This window comes from Coregonus lavaretus (assembly GCF_964263955.1).
Source record: "Coregonus lavaretus genome assembly, chromosome: 14".
NCBI classification, from domain to species: domain Eukaryota; kingdom Metazoa; phylum Chordata; class Actinopteri; order Salmoniformes; family Salmonidae; genus Coregonus; species Coregonus lavaretus.
In genome coordinates, this window is record NC_140001.1 from 18499101 (window position 1) to 18516898 (window position 17798).

The window sequence follows — 17798 nt, forward strand, 5'->3', positions numbered from 1 at the left end:
TAGACCCCTGCAGCAATGGAGGTTTCTGTCGGGATGAGGTGGACAACTTTGTGTGCACCTGCCTGCCTGGTTTCCGTGGCACTAAGTGTGAGGAGGACATCAACGAGTGTGACAGTAACCCATGTAAGAATGGAGCCAACTGTACAGACTGTGTCAACAGCTACACCTGCACCTGTCCACCTGGCTTCGGTGGGATACACTGTGAGAACAACACACCTGACTGCACTGAGAGGTAAAGAGAACTTGAATTCCTATTTAGTTTGGATTTCTCTTCCTCACATGGCCTGTTGCGTCTCTGTCACAAACGGCGAATGCGTCTCCTAACTACTTTCTCTTGTCCACTTCTGCCCCCTGTGGCAGAAAGTTTAATAACACAAAATGACTCAAATATCCCATTATAGCCCAAGATGTTCACTCTCAATTCACTTTACTAACTGGACTTAAAAATACCCTGTTTTAAAGTGAATTGAATTTGGTTTTTGAATAACACTTCTGGTATTGCTTTGTGGATGTTTTGTTTAACATTTATGTTATTTTTCCCCAGCTCCTGTTTCAATGGTGGGACGTGTTTGGACGGCATCAACACCTACACCTGCCTGTGCCCACCTGGCTTCACTGGCAGCTACTGCCAACACGACATCAACGAGTGTGACTCCAGACCCTGCCTGAATGGAGGCACCTGCCAGGACAGCTATGGCACCTACAAGTGCAACTGTCCCCAGGGCTACACTGGACTCAACTGCCAGGTACAGTACAGGCCCAGTCACACTGACTTTACAGTAGACTAGCTGTAGGCTAAATACCAGGTTGTTATTGTCAAGTAAAATGTGCTTTTATGGATCATGTACTTGGCTACATAAAGGTGGTATAAATAACTGTAGCTAGAAGTTAGTTAACCACTGTGTCTCCTCAGAATCTGGTACGCTGGTGTGACTCGTCCCCCTGTAAGAACGGGGGCACATGTTGGCAGACTGGCACTACTTACAGCTGTGAGTGCCAGACCGGTTGGACAGGGCTCTACTGTGATGTGCCAAGCGTCTCCTGCGAGGTGGCAGCCAAACAGAGAGGTAACACTGGGGGTGTGAAGGAGGGTGTTTGTGTGTCAGTCCTTCTGCATGTATGAGGTGTGTTTGAGGAATGTGTGTGTGTGTTTGTGTTAGCCTCAATCATCACTATGCTATTAATTTCACACCACTAACAAAACACAGACTACATACTGATCTCTGTTCCCCTCCCATCTCTCTGCCCTCCAGGTGTGGAGGTAGTTGCTCTGTGTCGTAACTCAGGCCAGTGTCTGGATTCAGGGAACACTCACTACTGCCACTGCCAGGCGGGCTACACAGGCAGCTACTGTGAAGAGCAGGTGGATGAGTGCATCCCCAACCCCTGTCAGAACGGAGCCACCTGCACTGACTTCCTAGGAGGGTACTCCTGCAAGGTAGGCGGCTCACTAGGAACACAGCACTGTGGCATATGCACATTACATCCAATTGGTACGAATTGTCCTAATTAAGTTACATCAAATTTACACTACCGTTCAGAAGTTTGGGGTCACTTAGAAATGTCCTTGTTTTCCACGAAAACATACATGAAATGAGTTTGAATAGGAAATGTAGCAAAATGCCTAGGAAATGTAGTCATTGACAAGGTTAGAAATAATGATTTTTAATTGAAATAATAATTGTGTCCTTCAAATTTGCTTTCGTCAAAGAACCCTCCATTTGCAGCAATTACAGCCTTGCAGACCTTTGGCATTCTAGTTGTCAATTTGTTGAAGTAATCTGAAGAGATTTCACCCCATGCTTCCTGAAGCACCTCCCACAAGTTGGATTGGCTTGATGGGCACTTCTTACGTACCATACGGTCAAGCTGCTCCCACAACAGCTCAATAGGGTTGAGATCCGTTGACTGTGCTGGCCACTCCATTGTAGACAGAATACCAGCTGACTGCTTCTTCCCTAAATAGTTATTGCATAGTTTGGAGCTGTGCTTTGGGTCATTGTCCTGTTGTAGGAGGAAATTGAATCCAATTAAGCGGCCTTCACAGGGTATGGCATAGCGTTGCAAAATGGAGTGATAGCCTTCCTTCTTCAAGATCCCTTTTACCCTGTACAAATCTCCCACTTTACCACCACCAAAGCACCCCCAGACCACCACATTGCCTCCACCATGCTTGACAGATGGCATCAAGCACTCCTCCAGCATCTTTTCATTTGGTCTGCGTCTCACAATTGTTCTTCTTTGTGATCCGAACACCTCAAACTTCGATTCGTCTGTCCCTAACACTTATTTGCAATCTTCCTCTGTCCAGTGTCTGTGTTCTTTGGCCCATCTTAATCTTTTATTTTTATTGGCCAGTCTGAGATATGGCTTTTTCTTTGCAACTCTGCCTAGAAGGTCAGCATCCCGGAGTCGCCTCTTCCCTGTTGACGTTGAGACTGGTGTTTTGAGGACCTGTGAGGCGTCTGTTTCTCAAACTAGACACTCTAATGTATTTGTCCTCTTGCTCAGTTGTGCACCGGGGCATCCCACTCCTCTTTCTATTCTGGTTAGAGCCAGTTTGCGCTGTTCTTTGAAGGGAGTAGTACACAGCGTTGTACAAGATCTTCAGTTTCTTGGCAATTTCTCGCATGGAATAGCCTTCATTTCTCAGAACAAGAATAGACTGATGAGTTTCAGAAGAAAGTTATTTGTTTCTGGCCATTTTGAGCCTGTAATCGAACCCACAATTGCTGATGCTCCAGATACTCAACTAGTCTCAAGAAGGCCAGTTTTATTGCTTCTTTAATCAGCACAACAGTTTTCAGCTGTGCTAACATAATTCCAAAAGGGTTTTCTAATGATCAATTAGCCTTTTAAAATGATAAACTTGGATTAGCAAACACAACGTGCCATTGGAACACAGGACTGATGGTTGCTGATAATGGGCCTCTGTACGCCTATGTAGATATTCCATTAAAGATCAGCCATTTCCAGCTACAATAGCCATTTACAACATTAACAATGTCTACACTATATTTCAGATCAATTTGATGTTATTTTAATGGACAACAAAACAATTGCTTTTCTTTCGAAAATAAATACATTTTTAAGTGACCCTGAACTTTTGAACGGTAGTGTAATTGTATCCATTATTTCTCAGGTGCTGGGTGAAATGCATAACAAATGTAGCCTAATGTAGAAATGATACCTAGGCCGAACAGCGATTCATGTGGCCAAAAAAGTGTGCATTTCCTGGTCTTGGTCTCGTAGAAACATTGTCAGTCATGTTCACTTTCCATTGAATGATTTAAATCAGAAAACAAATCAGTGTGTGGGTGTTCTTTCTAAATAATTTTTCCTATCAAACTGTATCCAGACTGATGACAAAAGGTTGTTTATAAACAGACTCACAAACTGCTCATTTATGTACAGTTGAAGTCGGAAGTTTACATACAACTTAGCCATATACATTTAAACTCTGTTTTTCACAATTCCTGACATTTAATCCTAGTAAAAATGCCCTGTCTTAGGTCAGTTAGGATCACCACTTTATTTTAAGAATGCGAAATGTCAAAATAATAGTAGAGAGAATGATTTATTTCAGCTTTTATTTATTTCATCACATTCCCAGTGGGTCAGAAGTTTACATACACTCAATTAGTATTTGGTAGCATTGCCTTAAATTGTTTAACTTGGGTCAAACGTTTCAGGTAGCCTTCCACAAGCTTCCCACAATAAGTTGGGTGAATGTTGGCCCATTCCTCCTGACAGAGCTGGTGTAACTGAGTCAGGTTTGTAGGCCTCCTTGCTCGCACACACATTTTCAGTTCTGCCCACACATTTTCTATAGGATTGAGGTCAGCGCTTTGTGATGGCCACTCCAATACCTTGACTTTGTTGTCCTTAAGCCATTTTGCCACAACTTTGGAAGTATGCTTGGGGTCATTGTCCATTTGGAAGACCCATTTGCGACCAAGCTTTAACTTCCTGACTGATGTCTTGAGATGTTGCTTCAATATATCCACATAATTTTCCTTCCTCATGATGCCATCTATTTTGTGAAGTGCACCAGTCCCTCCTGCAGCAAAGCACCCCCACAGCATGATGCTGCCACCCCCGTGCTTCACAGTTGGGATGGTGTTCTTCGGCTTGCAAGCCTTCCCCTTTTTCCTCCAAACATAACCATGGTCATTATGGCCAAACAGTTCTATTTTTGTTTCATCAGACCAGAGGACATTTCTCCAAAAAGTATGATCTTTGTTCCCATGTGCAGTTGCAAACCGTAGTCTGGCTTTTTTATGGCGGTTTTGGAGCAGTGGCTTCTTCCTTGCTGAGCGGCCTTTCAGGTTATGTCGATATAGGACTCGTTTTACTGTGGATATAGATACTTTTGTACCTGTTTCCTCCAGCATCTTCACAAGGTCCTTTGCTGTTCTGGGATTGATTTGCACTTTTCGCACCAAAGTACGTTCATCTCTAGGAGACAGAACACGTCTCCTTCCTCAGCGGTATGACGGCTGCGTGGTCCCATGGTGTCTATACTTGCGTACTATTGTTTGTACAGATGAATGTGGTACCTTCAGGCATTTGGAAATTGCTCCGAAGGATGAACTAGACTTGTGGAGGTCTTTCTGAGGTCTTGGCTGATTTCTTTTGATTTTCCCATGATGTCAAGCAAAGAGGTACTGAGTTTGAAGGTAGGCCTTGAAATACATCCACAGGTACACCTCCAATTGACTCAAATTATGTCAATTAGCCTATCAGAAGCTTCTAAAGCCATGACATCATTTTCTGGAATTTTCCAGAATTACTTGTGTCATGCACAAAGTAGATGTCCTAACTGACTTGCCAAAATAATAGTTTGTTAACAAGAAATTTGTGGAGTGGTTGAAAAACGAGTTTTAATGACTCCAATCTATGTGTATGTAAACTTCCGACTTCAACTGTAGATCTCTGATGGAAGAGAATTTGCTGTCCTGTGTAGAAAACTGGCAAAACAACCAGGTAAACAGAAACAGCCTTGTTTCATGTCACTCATTGATTTGTCTTTTCCCTCTCCTCTCCTAGTGTGTGCCGGGATACGTCGGTACCAACTGCTCCAATGAGATCAATGAGTGTTTCTCCCAGCCGTGCCAGAACGGAGGCACCTGCATTGACCTGATCAATACCTACAAATGCTCCTGTCCCAGGGGAACCCAAGGTCAGGGCCCTGCCACCCACCTCCACACACTCTTCCACAACACCCCCCTCCCTCTCTCTTTCCGTGCTCCTCTCCAGCCTCCCACTCTCTCTCTGTCTATTCCTCTCTCTCCCCCCAGTCTCCACTGTTCCTCTCCGCCCTCTCCCTCTCTCTCTCTCTCTCTCTCTCTCTCTCTCTCTCTCTCTCTCTCTCTCTCTCTCTCTCTCTCCATCCACCACACTTCATTAATTAGGGCTTAACAGCGTCCAGCACATGTCCGAAACTCTCGTCCCCGTCAAACACGGGATTGATTTTTCTCTCGGTCATGAAGGGAGTGTGTCTTGTTGGTCAGCTAAAGTGCTGGTGAAATGAATGTAGCCAAAAAAGTGTGGTTTTATAGAAGCAAACGAGAGAAAACCTTTTGAAACGGTAAATGAAAATGTGTATTGGACAAGTGCAGGTAGTACATCCATCCTCCTTTGATCCCTTATGGTGGTGTCCCAGCTGAGTGTTTTAGAAGAGGCTGACTGTTCCTCTCCTCTCTCCCTCCCGTCCTCTACCTCGCAGGCGTTCACTGTGAGATCAACATAGACGACTGCAACCCCTTCACGGACCCCATCACCAACGAGCCCAAGTGCTTCAACAAGGGGAAGTGTGTGGACAGGGTGGGAGGTTACCACTGCATCTGTCCCGCCGGCTACGTTGGGGAGCGCTGTGAGGGGGACGTCAACGAGTGCCTGTCCAACCCATGTGATACCCGTGGGACACACAGCTGCATCCAGCTCACCAACAACTACCGCTGTGATTGCCGAACTGGATACACAGGTAACATATATAATCTACAGGAGGCAGACATGTTGGATCTGACTGGAGAGTGGGGTTGGGTTTAGTTTCATGTCAATTACTGTCACGATCGTCGGGAACAGAGGACCAAGGCGCAGCGTGGAAGGTGAACATATCTTTATTATTTGAGTAATACCACGAACAAAACGATAAACGATAACGTGACGTCCTCGGTTCAGACACAAACCTAAACAGGAACAAGATCCCACAAACACTGTGGGAAAACTGTCTGCCTAAGTATGGTTCCCAATCAGAGACAACAAGCAACAGCTGATACACGTTGCCTCTGATTGAGAACCACACTGGCCAACCTAGAAATACTAACCTAGAACGAAAAACAAATGAAAACTCACACCCTGGCTCAACATACTAGAGTCCCCAGAGCCAGGGGGTGACAATTACAGTTATTTCATGGGGTTTATATGGGAAAGCAAGGACAAACTGAATTAATTTAGTCTTTTTTTATTGTTGACATTTGTCTGTCTTTTTCAAGACAAATCACTGGCCTTGCAGGAGAAATCCCAACAGTAAAAAAAATTATATTATACCACCTCGTCTCTGTTTTTCTATAGTATATAACCCCAGAAGATAAGTATTTACTCTGTATGGCATTAAATGTTAACCTGTGATTGGCTTATTTATAAGGGGAAGTTTCAGTCCTTGATGCAACCATCTCTCTCTCCCTTACAGGCCAGCGTTGTGACACAGTGTTTGACGGCTGTAAGGGCAAACCCTGTCGTAACGGCGGGACTTGTGCCGTAGCTAGCAACACTCCTCACGGCTTCATCTGCAAGTGTCCACCTGTAAGTTCACACACAACCAAGGCTGCTGGCATATTATACTGTATACAAGACACATACTGTGTATAAAGATATTGAGCAGATGTATTACACTGTGTTGTCATTCATTAAATGTACTGTAATACACTTAATAGTAATAGTAGTACTAGATTGACACATTTCCTCTCCTTCCCCTCTACAGGGCTACACTGGCTCCACCTGTGAGTACGATGCCCACTCCTGTGGCAGTCTCCACTGTCGGAACGGTGGCACCTGCCTCTCCGGAAACAAGAGCCCCAAGTGTCTATGCCCGTCCTCGTTCACGGGGCCAGAGTGTGAATACCCTACAGACAGCCCCTGTAACACCAACCCCTGCTACAACGGGGGAATCTGTGAGTACAGCTCAGAGGCTCCATACTACCACTGCGTATGCCCCACCAACTTCAACGGCCTGCTATGTCACATCCTGGACTACAGCTTCCTGGGTGGGTTCGGCCGTGACATCACTCCCCCGCCGGAGGTGGAGGTGAGCTGTGAGATCCCCCAGTGTGAGGAGAGGAAGGGGAACAAGTTCTGTGATACCTTGTGTAACAACCACGCGTGTGGCTGGGACGGGGGCGACTGCTCGCTCAACTTCAACGACCCGTGGAAGAACTGCACGTCGTCCCTGCAGTGCTGGCGTTACTTCAATGACGGGAAGTGTGACGAGCAGTGCAACAACGCCGGCTGTCTCTATGATGGCTTTGACTGTCAGAACCTGGAGGGCCAGTGCAAGTGAGTGTCATCAGGGTCTAAACACTGAATACTAGCTAAGGGGAGGCCAGTCCTCATGGAGAGCTACTGGCTATGCAGGGTTCTGCTCTAGACCTACTATAAAACACTTGATTCAGCTAATGCTGTAGATAATAGATGATAAATAAAGTCTGAGTAGAGATACAAGCTTTTCTTTAATCATTATACATCCCATTAAAAGCCATACTGAATAATACTCTAATCTCTTGTCTCTCCAGCCCTCTATACGACCAGTACTGTAAAGACCACTATGCGGACGGCCACTGTGACCAGGGCTGCAACAACGCTGAGTGTGAGTGGGATGGTCTGGACTGTGCCAACAACATGCCAGAGAAGCTTGCGGTGGGCCGCCTGGTCATCGTGGTCCACATCATGCCCGACCAGCTCCGGAACAACTCGTTTGGCTTCCTGCGCGAGCTGAGCCGCGTTCTCCACACCAACGTGGTGTTCCGGCAGGACGCCAAGGGAGAGATGATGATCTACCCGTACTACGGCAGTGAGCAGGAGCTGAACAAACACAACATAAAGCGCTCAGTGGGCTGGACAGAGATCCCTGGCACCATGCTCAGCTCCATGAAGAACAGCCTGTATACTATAGCCAATGGAAACAGACGCAGACGCAGGGAGCTGGACCCCATGCTGATCAAAGGGTAAGGATTAGAGAAATGTTCTGGAAACAAACCTCATTTGGAATCTGGATTTTAGCTGAATTTTCATGCAACCCTCACATTGTCATGAATGTAAAATGTGAAAGTCAAGCTAGGACTAAGCTCTTTGTTGTGGAAAGTAAACTGTCCTTTCATATCTTTAGTTTTCCATCGCTATAGCTGATTATATAACAAATATATTAGTGTCTGGCTTTCTAAGAACTTCTGCTAGTTCTCTGAACAGAAACCATTGTGCTCTACTACGTCTCTCTGGGTTTTAGATCAGGTCAAATGTGTATAATATGACTCTGTCCTCCACAGCTCCATAGTGTACCTGGAGATTGACAACCGCCAGTGCTTTCAGCAGTCCACAGAGTGCTTCCAGAGTGCCACCGATGTAGCAGCCTTCCTGGGGGCCCTGGCCTCCAGTGGAAACCTCAACATTCCCTACATCATAGAGGCTGTTCACAGTGAGTTTCTATCTTCTTCCATGCTAACAGTCACCAGGCCAAGAGTACTGCGGCAACACGCCAGGTCTGCACCCCTAATGCCCCCTTAATCATACCTCAGCCCTACACACACACACACACACACACACACACACACACACACACACACACACACACACACTGAAGGTATTCATCCCCTAGGTCTTAACCCTCCAACACCACAAAAGGGTGATGGGGTGTTCTTTGATTGTGTATTTGGTATTCAACAATGGAACAAATGTAATTGTGAATCACATGAACTAAACAATCAATGCAGCAGTCTGTGTGTAAATCCAATGGCTTCAGGCTCCAAAATGGTTAATTGCCGTAAATCAACTAATCCAGCCCCCTACCCTATCCACATACCATTCTAACACACACACACACACACACACACACACACACACATACAAACACACACACACACACACACACACACGCACACACACGCACACACGCACACACTCTCACTCTCACACACACACATACACACACACACACACACACACACATTTATCCCACATTGTAAGGCTGCTGCAACCTTCAGCTTGCTGAATGTAATACCAGGACTTTATGTATCTCTAAGGGTTTGGGTTGGGAGAGTTTATCATTTCAAAATCATTAGTACAAAAAAAAGAGAAGAAGAATTGATCGGGAGTGTGCTAGTCTTTGTTATCTTGAAAATCCTAATAAATCCTTGGTCTTTACAGCTTAAAGCGCGTGCAGTAATTTGAAGTTCATTAATCCCTCCCTTTTTTCCCTTAAAGAAGAAATGGTAGAGTTGTCTCCTGGTACCCTGGGCTGAGAGGGGAGAGGAGGTGGTGGTGGTTTTTTAATTTTTTTATCGCTAGCTCTATTTGATGAAAAGTGGTTAGCAATTCTGATTATTACAGAATAGGAACAACCTTGTTTTACAAACGGCGCTCATCATTCCCGTTGTAGCTCTGGCCGTGGAATACTAGGACTAGGCTCCAGGAGGGGGTTTCACTAGACTAGAGGAGCTGGACTAGCAGTCCTCCTCAGACCAACTCAGCGCCTGCCTGCCTGCCTGCCTGCCTGGGTTCTCAGGCTGCGCCGCTGTCCGACTTACCATGTTGTCCTTTTCCCCTCCAGGTGAGGTTGACCCCCAGCCTCCGTCGGAGCTTTACCCCATTTACGTGGTCCTGGCCGGGCTGGCCCTCCTGGCTTTCGTGGGAGTGGGGATGGTCGCCTCACGGAAGCGTCGTCGCGAGCACGGCCAGTTGTGGTTCCCGGAGGGTTTCAAGACCAGTGAGCCCAACAAGAAGAAGAGGAGGGAGCCGGTGGGGGAGGATTCAGTGGGGTTGAAGTAAGTGTCCCTGGTTTCCATGCGCCACCACATCGTTTTCCCACCATGGGTCACAGTTTGTTTGTTGTGGGTTTGGTCGTTGCAGGGTGTGGAACGGTGAAGAGAGTTTATGGTACTGAGGGATGTAGCTGGCGATGAGAAAGAGGAGGGGACGGGGTGTGTTCGGATCATTAATGATAATGATACAGCAGGTATAGGTAACGGGCACATTAATTGACTTGTCGGAGCGGTGGGGGGGGGTCAATGCTTTTGTTTCAGAGTTGGTGCACTGCCACTAAGGAAGAGGGTTCAGCTGGGATAGTTAGCTAGCTCACTTGCTGTATCAGAATTTTCAATGGGATTTCTCTCTGACCACAGGCCACTGAAAAACCCCTCGGACATATCACTGATGGACGACAACCAGAATGAATGGGGAGAAGAGGAGCCTTCGGACGCCAAACGCTTTAGGGTGAGGAGTCTAAGGACACCAAACACTTTAGGGTGAGGAGTCTAAGGACCCCACATACTGGAATTGGGAGAGAAAGGCGGGAACAAGAGTAGAACATGGACATATAAAGAAATACCTATAGAGAAATAATAAGAAAAGATCTTCAGTCAGGGATTTTCTCTTTATCATAATTGATAATAGTCTTCAAATATCACTAGATTCAAGTTTTTTTATTTATGCATTTACATAGGCTATTCAATCAATTTAATTAGCTTTAATGTAATATCCACCAATGTTTAGATATAGAAAATATAGTCTCATTTGTGTTGGTTTTTGGTTTTATTTTCCTGAATGTCAGCATTTTAGTAAGTAAAAGTTGGCTAGTTAAACATTAGGCTACAAATAGGTTTGAGCTGAAATGCTTTGGCTGCGGTGTGAGATAATTGACTGTCCATCTGCCCCTGATCTGGTTCCAGCAGTTTGAGGAGCAGGCGATGCTGGACCTGGATGACCAGACAGACCACCGCCAGTGGACCCAGCAGCACCTAGACGCGGCTGATCTCCGTATCCCCTCCATCGCCCCCACACCCCCTCAGGGCGAGATCGAGAATGACTGCATGGACGTCAACGTACGGGGACCAGGTGTGTACACAACTGCTCGGTTCATCGTTAGGGAAATTAGGACTGATTTTAACGGTGAACTTCATACCCCTCCTATTTGCCTTCTGACTGATTATGAGGGGAATGTTTTTATTATTAAATGTCATGAAATTACATGACAATATTTGTGGTGAATACAGAATGTTTTACCATTTAACTTGCAGAATATTGTACCATTTAATCAGTCACCTGGTGTGTAGGACTTCAGTAAAACGGTTATGTGGAATTGGTGAATTCTGCCCCAGCTGCGGTGCACAGGTCAAGTCCAAATATTTTTTGAATGGTACATTTCAGTTATCAGTACTGGTGTAGAGTTAGAAAGATGAGAGCTGTACATAATTATGAGTCATTGGAAGTGGCAGGGTACATTTAGATAAAAAGATAAGCTATTATTTTATAACGATTCACATGAGCATAACTCCTAATTAGTTATGCTCATTAAATTAAGTAATTAACATAGTTATTCCTATTTAATTGTATTGTATTGTATTACCTAAAATCTTGCTTTGTATAGAAGTTAAACAAAACTGTCTTAATATCATGTTTTAAGGTATTTTTCTGCCTCCTCAAATATTAGCTGTTTGATTTACACCTTATTTGAGTGAGCAATAGCAAGGTAGAGAGACAGAGAGAGCGTGTGTGTGTATGTGTGTGTAGGAGTAGCTAAAGCCCTGTGTCCTCGGGGTAAGGGGATCCAGATCAAAGCATGCAGCTAGAAGCCATAAACCCAGGGGAAAACTCCCTTCCTGATTTCTGCTTACATTCATCATTGGACAATTAATGGGTCGTTCTCGTCATATGCTTTATTAATAAAACCAATAACAGAACAAAAATCAAGAACACACTTTTATTGAGAGCCAAACCCCCTGAAGAGTGTTTAAGAAAATCTAATGTAAGGCACTCTTCAACAGTAGAGCACAACACACAGCCTGAATCGACCAAATCTGTGAGATCTGGGGGCTTGCTATTATTTTGAAGAGGAGAAACCCATCCAAGTCGACTGGCTGAGCCTCCTCTCAGAGATGATAATGCTCAGTTTTCCATCTGCCTAGGTTTACCCAAGCTCTTTGTCTTCATGCAGCTCCCCAATGCCGGGCTTGATCAGAATCCGTTATCGAAAAGAGAGCTGTGATGATTCACCCAGGCAAATGCATCAAATCCACATTCAATTTGTTTGTTGCTTTGATCTTCCCCACACTTTGAAGTATAGTTTGTACCAGGAACTGGGCTCTGTCTTATGCTGACCCTGAGCTAGTGCACTGGACTGCCAATGCTGAGGTGTGGTCAACTCCTCTGGTACTAAAGTATGGTCTCTCCCTCCCTCTCTCCCTCTGTTCCATCCAGATGGCTTCACCCCCCTGATGATCGCCTCCTGCAGTGGTGGAGGTCTAGAAACAGGCAACAGCGAGGAGGAGGAAGACTCCTCTGCCAACGTGATCAGTGATTTCATTTACCAGGGTGCTAACCTCCACAGTCAGACAGACCGCACAGGGGAGACCGCCCTTCATCTCGCTGCCCGCTACGCCCGCTCTGATGCTGCCAAGCGTCTTCTGGAGGCCAGTGCAGATGCCAATATCCAGGACAACATGGGCAAGACCCCGTTACACGCTGCCGTGGCCGCTGACGCACAGGGCGTCTTCCAGGTGGGGGGTCAAATGCAGATATATTTTGGTTTTTGTGTAGGAAAGAGATCTACTGTATTGGATTGGCAATGTGCACTTGTTTCCTTAGTATCTTTAAAGATAATCTCATACAACAGGGATCATCAACTAGATGGTCGGGGGGCCGGAACATAATTACAAATAATTTGTAGACTGCAAATTGACCGCAAGAAGCCTCAAACAGATATCATATTTGAATAAAACATAATCATTTCAAACCTTGCTTACATTTGTATACGATCACGTGTATCTCTGTTATGCGTGGGAAAACTTGGGAACAGAGTTCCAAAATTAAAATCACTGATTTCCTGGTGTTTTTACAGTCTTTTATGTCCAAGAATGAAAAACACCAAGAAACCACGGGCCGCCAGTTGGGGAACCCTGTCATACAAGGTTAACCAACTCATTGTATCTTTCTGTAGATTTTGATCAGGAATCGTGCCACAGACCTGGATGCCCGCATGCACGATGGCACCACCCCTCTGATCCTGGCAGCCCGCCTGGCAGTGGAGGGCATGGTGGAGGAGCTCATCAACTGCCATGCTGACGTCAACGCTATCGATGACTTCGGTAGGGCTCTTATCTCAATGCTATGTCTCTATGGGCTCCATGGCCTCATCGTATTCATCTAGAGTAAAGGTGAAGCACATTCAATCGATTCATTAAATAAAACATGGAATTTGTCATTGGAAATGGGCAGAAGATAAGGTAAAGTACATGTACTTTAACAAAATGTTTTCTTACTTAGACTGAAATAACGTGGGGATTGGAAAATTGTTATAGTCAGGTTTCTTAAGGTCAGTTTAGACAGGTATGGGTTGTGTACTGAACGTGTGTCTCTGCCTGTCTCTCTCTCTCTCCAGGCAAATCTGCTCTGCACTGGGCAGCAGCAGTGAACAACGTGGAAGCAGCTACCGTACTACTGAAGAATGGAGCCAACAAGGACATGCAGAACAACAAGGTAAGGAATCTCTGCCGCCTGATGGAACACAATATAATACAATATTTCTGTAAGCTACATTCCTTTATCATTTAAGCTTTATACAGGTTATTGTCACTGAGATAAAATCTCTTTAGCAAGAGAGAGCTGTCTGTCTGTGGTCCACTGTAAACACATTTATCTCTGTGTGTCTCTGTATCTGCCTCAGGAGGAGACCCCTCTGTTCCTTGCTGCCAGGGAAGGAAGCTACGAGACGGCCAAGGTCCTGCTGGAGCACTTTGCTAACCGCGAGATAACTGATCACATGGACCGGCTGCCCCGAGACATAGCGCAAGAGAGGATGCACCATGACATCGTCCGTCTCATGGACGAGTACAACCTGGTCCGCAGCCCGCCCATGCACAGCCATGGCCATGGAGGCTCCATGGGCACCACCCTATCCCCTCCTCTCTGCTCCCCCAACAGCTACCTGGGCAGCATGAAGCCCTTAGTCCAGAGCAAGAAGGCACGCAAGCACAGCGCCAAGGGCATCGGCTGCAAGGACAGCAAGGACTTGAAGAACAAGAAGAAAACCTCCCAGGATGGGAAGGGAGGAAGTCTGTTGGACAGCTCAGCTGTTCTGTCCCCCGTGGACTCCCTTGAGTCTCCACACGGGTATATCTCTGACGTGGCGTCCCCTCCCATGATGACTTCCCCCTTCCAGCAGTCCCCGTCCATGTCGCTCAACCACCTCCAGGGGATGTCCGACCCCCACATGGGGGTCAACCACATGGGCATGCCCAACAAGCAGGAGCTAGCGCGCATGCAGTTTGACCCGCTTCCGCCCCGTCTCACCCACCTTCCCTTGTCAGGCTCCAACGGCTCTGGGGGCATGAATGGCCAGTGTGATTGGCTCTCCAGGATGCACGCCAGCATGGGCCATTCCGGACAGTTCAACGCCATGAGGGTTGGTCCTGTCGGGGGGCAGGGCGGTCTGCACCAGGGGGGCGGGCAGCACGGCATGATGACCTCTCTCCACACCGGGCTTCCTACCACCAGCCTGTCCCAGATGTTGAGCTACCAGGGTCTGCAGAACACCCGGCTGGCCTCGCAGCCCCACCCCATGCAGCAGGCCCAGCAGCAGATGCAGCAGCAGATGCAGCACCAACAGAACCTGCAGCAGCAGCTCCAGCAACAGCAACAGAGCATCCAGCTGCAGCACCAGAACTCTAATACTGGCAGCAGTGGCCATGCCAGCAGCCAGAACTTCATCAGCACCGAGCTGAGTGGTTCAGAGATCCAGCAGGGCACAGGGAACCAGGGCTCCATGCCCATCCACACCATCCTGCCCCAGGAGACCCAGATCATGAGCCAGAACCTGCCCAGCACCCAGTACCTTACCCCTCCATCCCAGCATAGCTACTCCGGCCCCATGGACAACACCCCCAACCTCCAGCTACAGGTCCCTGACCACCCCTTTCTGACCCCCTCCCCCGGGTCTCCTGACCAATGGTCCAGCTCATCCCCGCATTCTAACATGTCTGACTGGTCGGAGGGTATCTCAAGTCCACCAACCAGCAGCATGCAGTCTCAGATCGGACATATCCCCGACCAGTTCAAGTAGAGAGTTTGCATTGCTTTGCCAAATGGACTGATGGATATTTTTGTATGAAAAGGCACTCTTGAGAAAACAAAACAAAAAGACAGAGCTATGAACTGATTTGACCGAAAGCTCTTTTTATATGCTTTTATACTAACAGTAAGAATGACCTATGTTTTATTCCTTCTCTTATTATTTATTAATGTCTTATTTATACCTTTTCTTCCACCTGCTTACATAAATGTGGGATCCAAGGTGTCAGGCCATAGTCAGGGCAGAGAAAGTGAAACTTGTAGGGATACTGTAGCTTTGTTTATTTTTATATGTAGTGCTTTTGTCTGCAGTATACTGAGTTATTCAGACATACACTGGGTATTTATTTGTTTAGAAATGTTGCCTTTTCATTTTCACCAGATTTTTTTATAGTATAATCTTAAATCCAGTGTTATTTCCGTTTGTGTTTGAGTTTTGTTAAATATTGAAGAACATTGCATTTATTTGTTGACAGAGCGAACGGTCATAAAAAATAGTCATATTTTTCTCAGCTGTGGTCAGGGATGCTGTATGAATAAATGATCTTATTACAGTAGCTGGTTTCCATGTTCACATTTCAAACAGGTCCTCTGACCAAAAGCAAGAATCTGCTAAATAAAGTGCTAGAGTTGTAAGTAGTTCTTGGAAAAATGGAACATAAGCCTCTTGATTGGATTGTCTGTTTGTGTGTGTGTGGCGCTGCGTTTGTATGTGTTGGGGGTGGGGGTATGGTGAGGTAATGTACAGTATAACTCCAGCTTGGAGATTGACAGTTAATAGAACAGGCTTGAGTCTCTAAGTCCTGTGTCCCTTGTTACTTTTAGTCATTCAAGAAATTGTCAAAATGTTATTCTAAATAATTTGGAAATTAACTTTCCCTCTCCCTCCAATTGTTTGAGCCTAAGGCTGGTTTTGTTTCAATGTAAATATGAATATGCATTTCCCATGTAAGCAGGATTTTGTTTCAGAAATCTTAAGTCTTAAGCATGCCATTTGGATAAGAGGTTTCACAATGATCCACAGTAATAAAAACAAAACAATACATACAGAACATATATTTTACTCTGTATCACTGAGGAAGAAATCTGAAAGGTGTATACAAACAACATACAGTGAGGGAAAAAAGTATTTGATCCCCTGCTGATTTTGTACGTTTGCCCACTGACAAAGACATGATCAGTCTATAATTTTAATGGTAGGTTTATTTGAACAGTGAGAGACAGAATAACAAAACAAAAATCCAGAAAAACGCGTGTCAAAAATGTTATAAATTGATTTGCATTTTAATGAGGGAAATAAGTATTTGACCCCTCTGCAAAACATGACTTAGTACTTGGTGGCAAAACCCTTGTTGGCAATCACAGAGGTCAGACGTTTCTTGTAGTTGGCCACCAGGTTTGCACACATCTCAGGAGGGATTTTGTTCCACTCCTCTTTGCAGGTCTTCTCCAAGTCATTAAGGTTTCGAGGCTGACGTTTGGCAACTCAAACCTTCAGCTCCCTCCACAGATTTTCTATGGGATTAAGGTCTGGAGAATGGCTAGGCCACTCCAGGACCTTAATGTGCTTCTTCTTGAGCCACTCCTTTGTTGCCTTGGCCGTGTGTTTTGGGTCATTGGCATGCTGGAATACCCATCCACGACCCATTTTCAATGCCCTGGCTGAGGGAAGGAGGTTCTCACCCAAGATTTGACGGTACATGGCCCCGTCCATCGTCCCTTTGATGCGGTGAAGTTGTTCTGTCCCCTTAGCAGAAAAACACCCCCAAAGCATAATGTTTCCACCTCCATGTTTGACGGTGGGGATGGTGTTCTTGGGGTCATAGGCAGCATTCCTCCTCCTCCAAACACAGCGAGTTGAGTTGATGCCAAAGAGCTCGATTTTGGTCTCATCTGACCACAACACTTTCACAAAGTTCTCCTCTGAATCATTCAGATGTTCATTGGCAAACTTCAGACGGGCCTGTATATGTGCTTTCTTGAGCAGGGGGACCTTGCGGGCGCTGCAGGATTTCAGTCCTTCACGGCGTAGTGTGTTACCAATTGTTTTCTTGGTGACTATGGTCCCAGCTACCTTGAGATCATTGACAAGATCCTCCCGTGTAGTTCTGGGCTGATTCCTCACCGTTCTCATGATCATTGCAACTCCACAAGGTGAGATCTTGCATGGAGCCCCAGGCAAAGGGAGATTGACAGTTATTTTGTGTTTCTTCCATTTGCGAATAATCGCACCAACTGTTGTCACCTTCTCACCAAGCTGCTTGGCGATGGTCTTGTAGCCCATTCCAGCCTTGTGTAGGTCTACAATCTTGTCCCTGACATCCTTGGAGAGCTCTTTGATCTTGGCCATGGTGGAGAGTTTGGAATCTGATTGATTGATTGATTGCTTCTGTGGACAGGTGTCTTATACAGGTAACAAACTGAGATTAGGAGCACTCCCTTTAAGAGTGTGCTCCTAATCT

General features: G+C 45.9%; 1 protein-coding gene across 1 annotated transcript in view; it reads left to right on the forward strand.

Moving 5' to 3' along the window:
* Positions 1-16464, forward strand: part of LOC311141954 (neurogenic locus notch homolog protein 1-like) — a 48001-nt gene extending 31537 nt beyond the window's left edge. Inside the window, exons 18-34 of the mRNA XM_084177476.1 lie at positions 4-232; positions 545-746; positions 914-1067; positions 1254-1438; positions 5050-5182; positions 5729-5986; positions 6695-6807; positions 6986-7557; positions 7794-8225; positions 8544-8692; positions 9824-10037; positions 10395-10485; positions 10941-11106; positions 12469-12767; positions 13208-13355; positions 13649-13746; positions 13934-16464. Of these exons, the coding sequence (XP_084033602.1) occupies positions 4-232; positions 545-746; positions 914-1067; positions 1254-1438; positions 5050-5182; positions 5729-5986; positions 6695-6807; positions 6986-7557; positions 7794-8225; positions 8544-8692; positions 9824-10037; positions 10395-10485; positions 10941-11106; positions 12469-12767; positions 13208-13355; positions 13649-13746; positions 13934-15328 (4838 nt within the window). The 3' untranslated portion in view covers positions 15329-16464. The remainder of the gene's footprint in view (positions 1-3; positions 233-544; positions 747-913; positions 1068-1253; positions 1439-5049; positions 5183-5728; positions 5987-6694; positions 6808-6985; positions 7558-7793; positions 8226-8543; positions 8693-9823; positions 10038-10394; positions 10486-10940; positions 11107-12468; positions 12768-13207; positions 13356-13648; positions 13747-13933) is intronic.
* The last annotated feature ends 1334 nt before the right edge of the window (positions 16465-17798 follow it).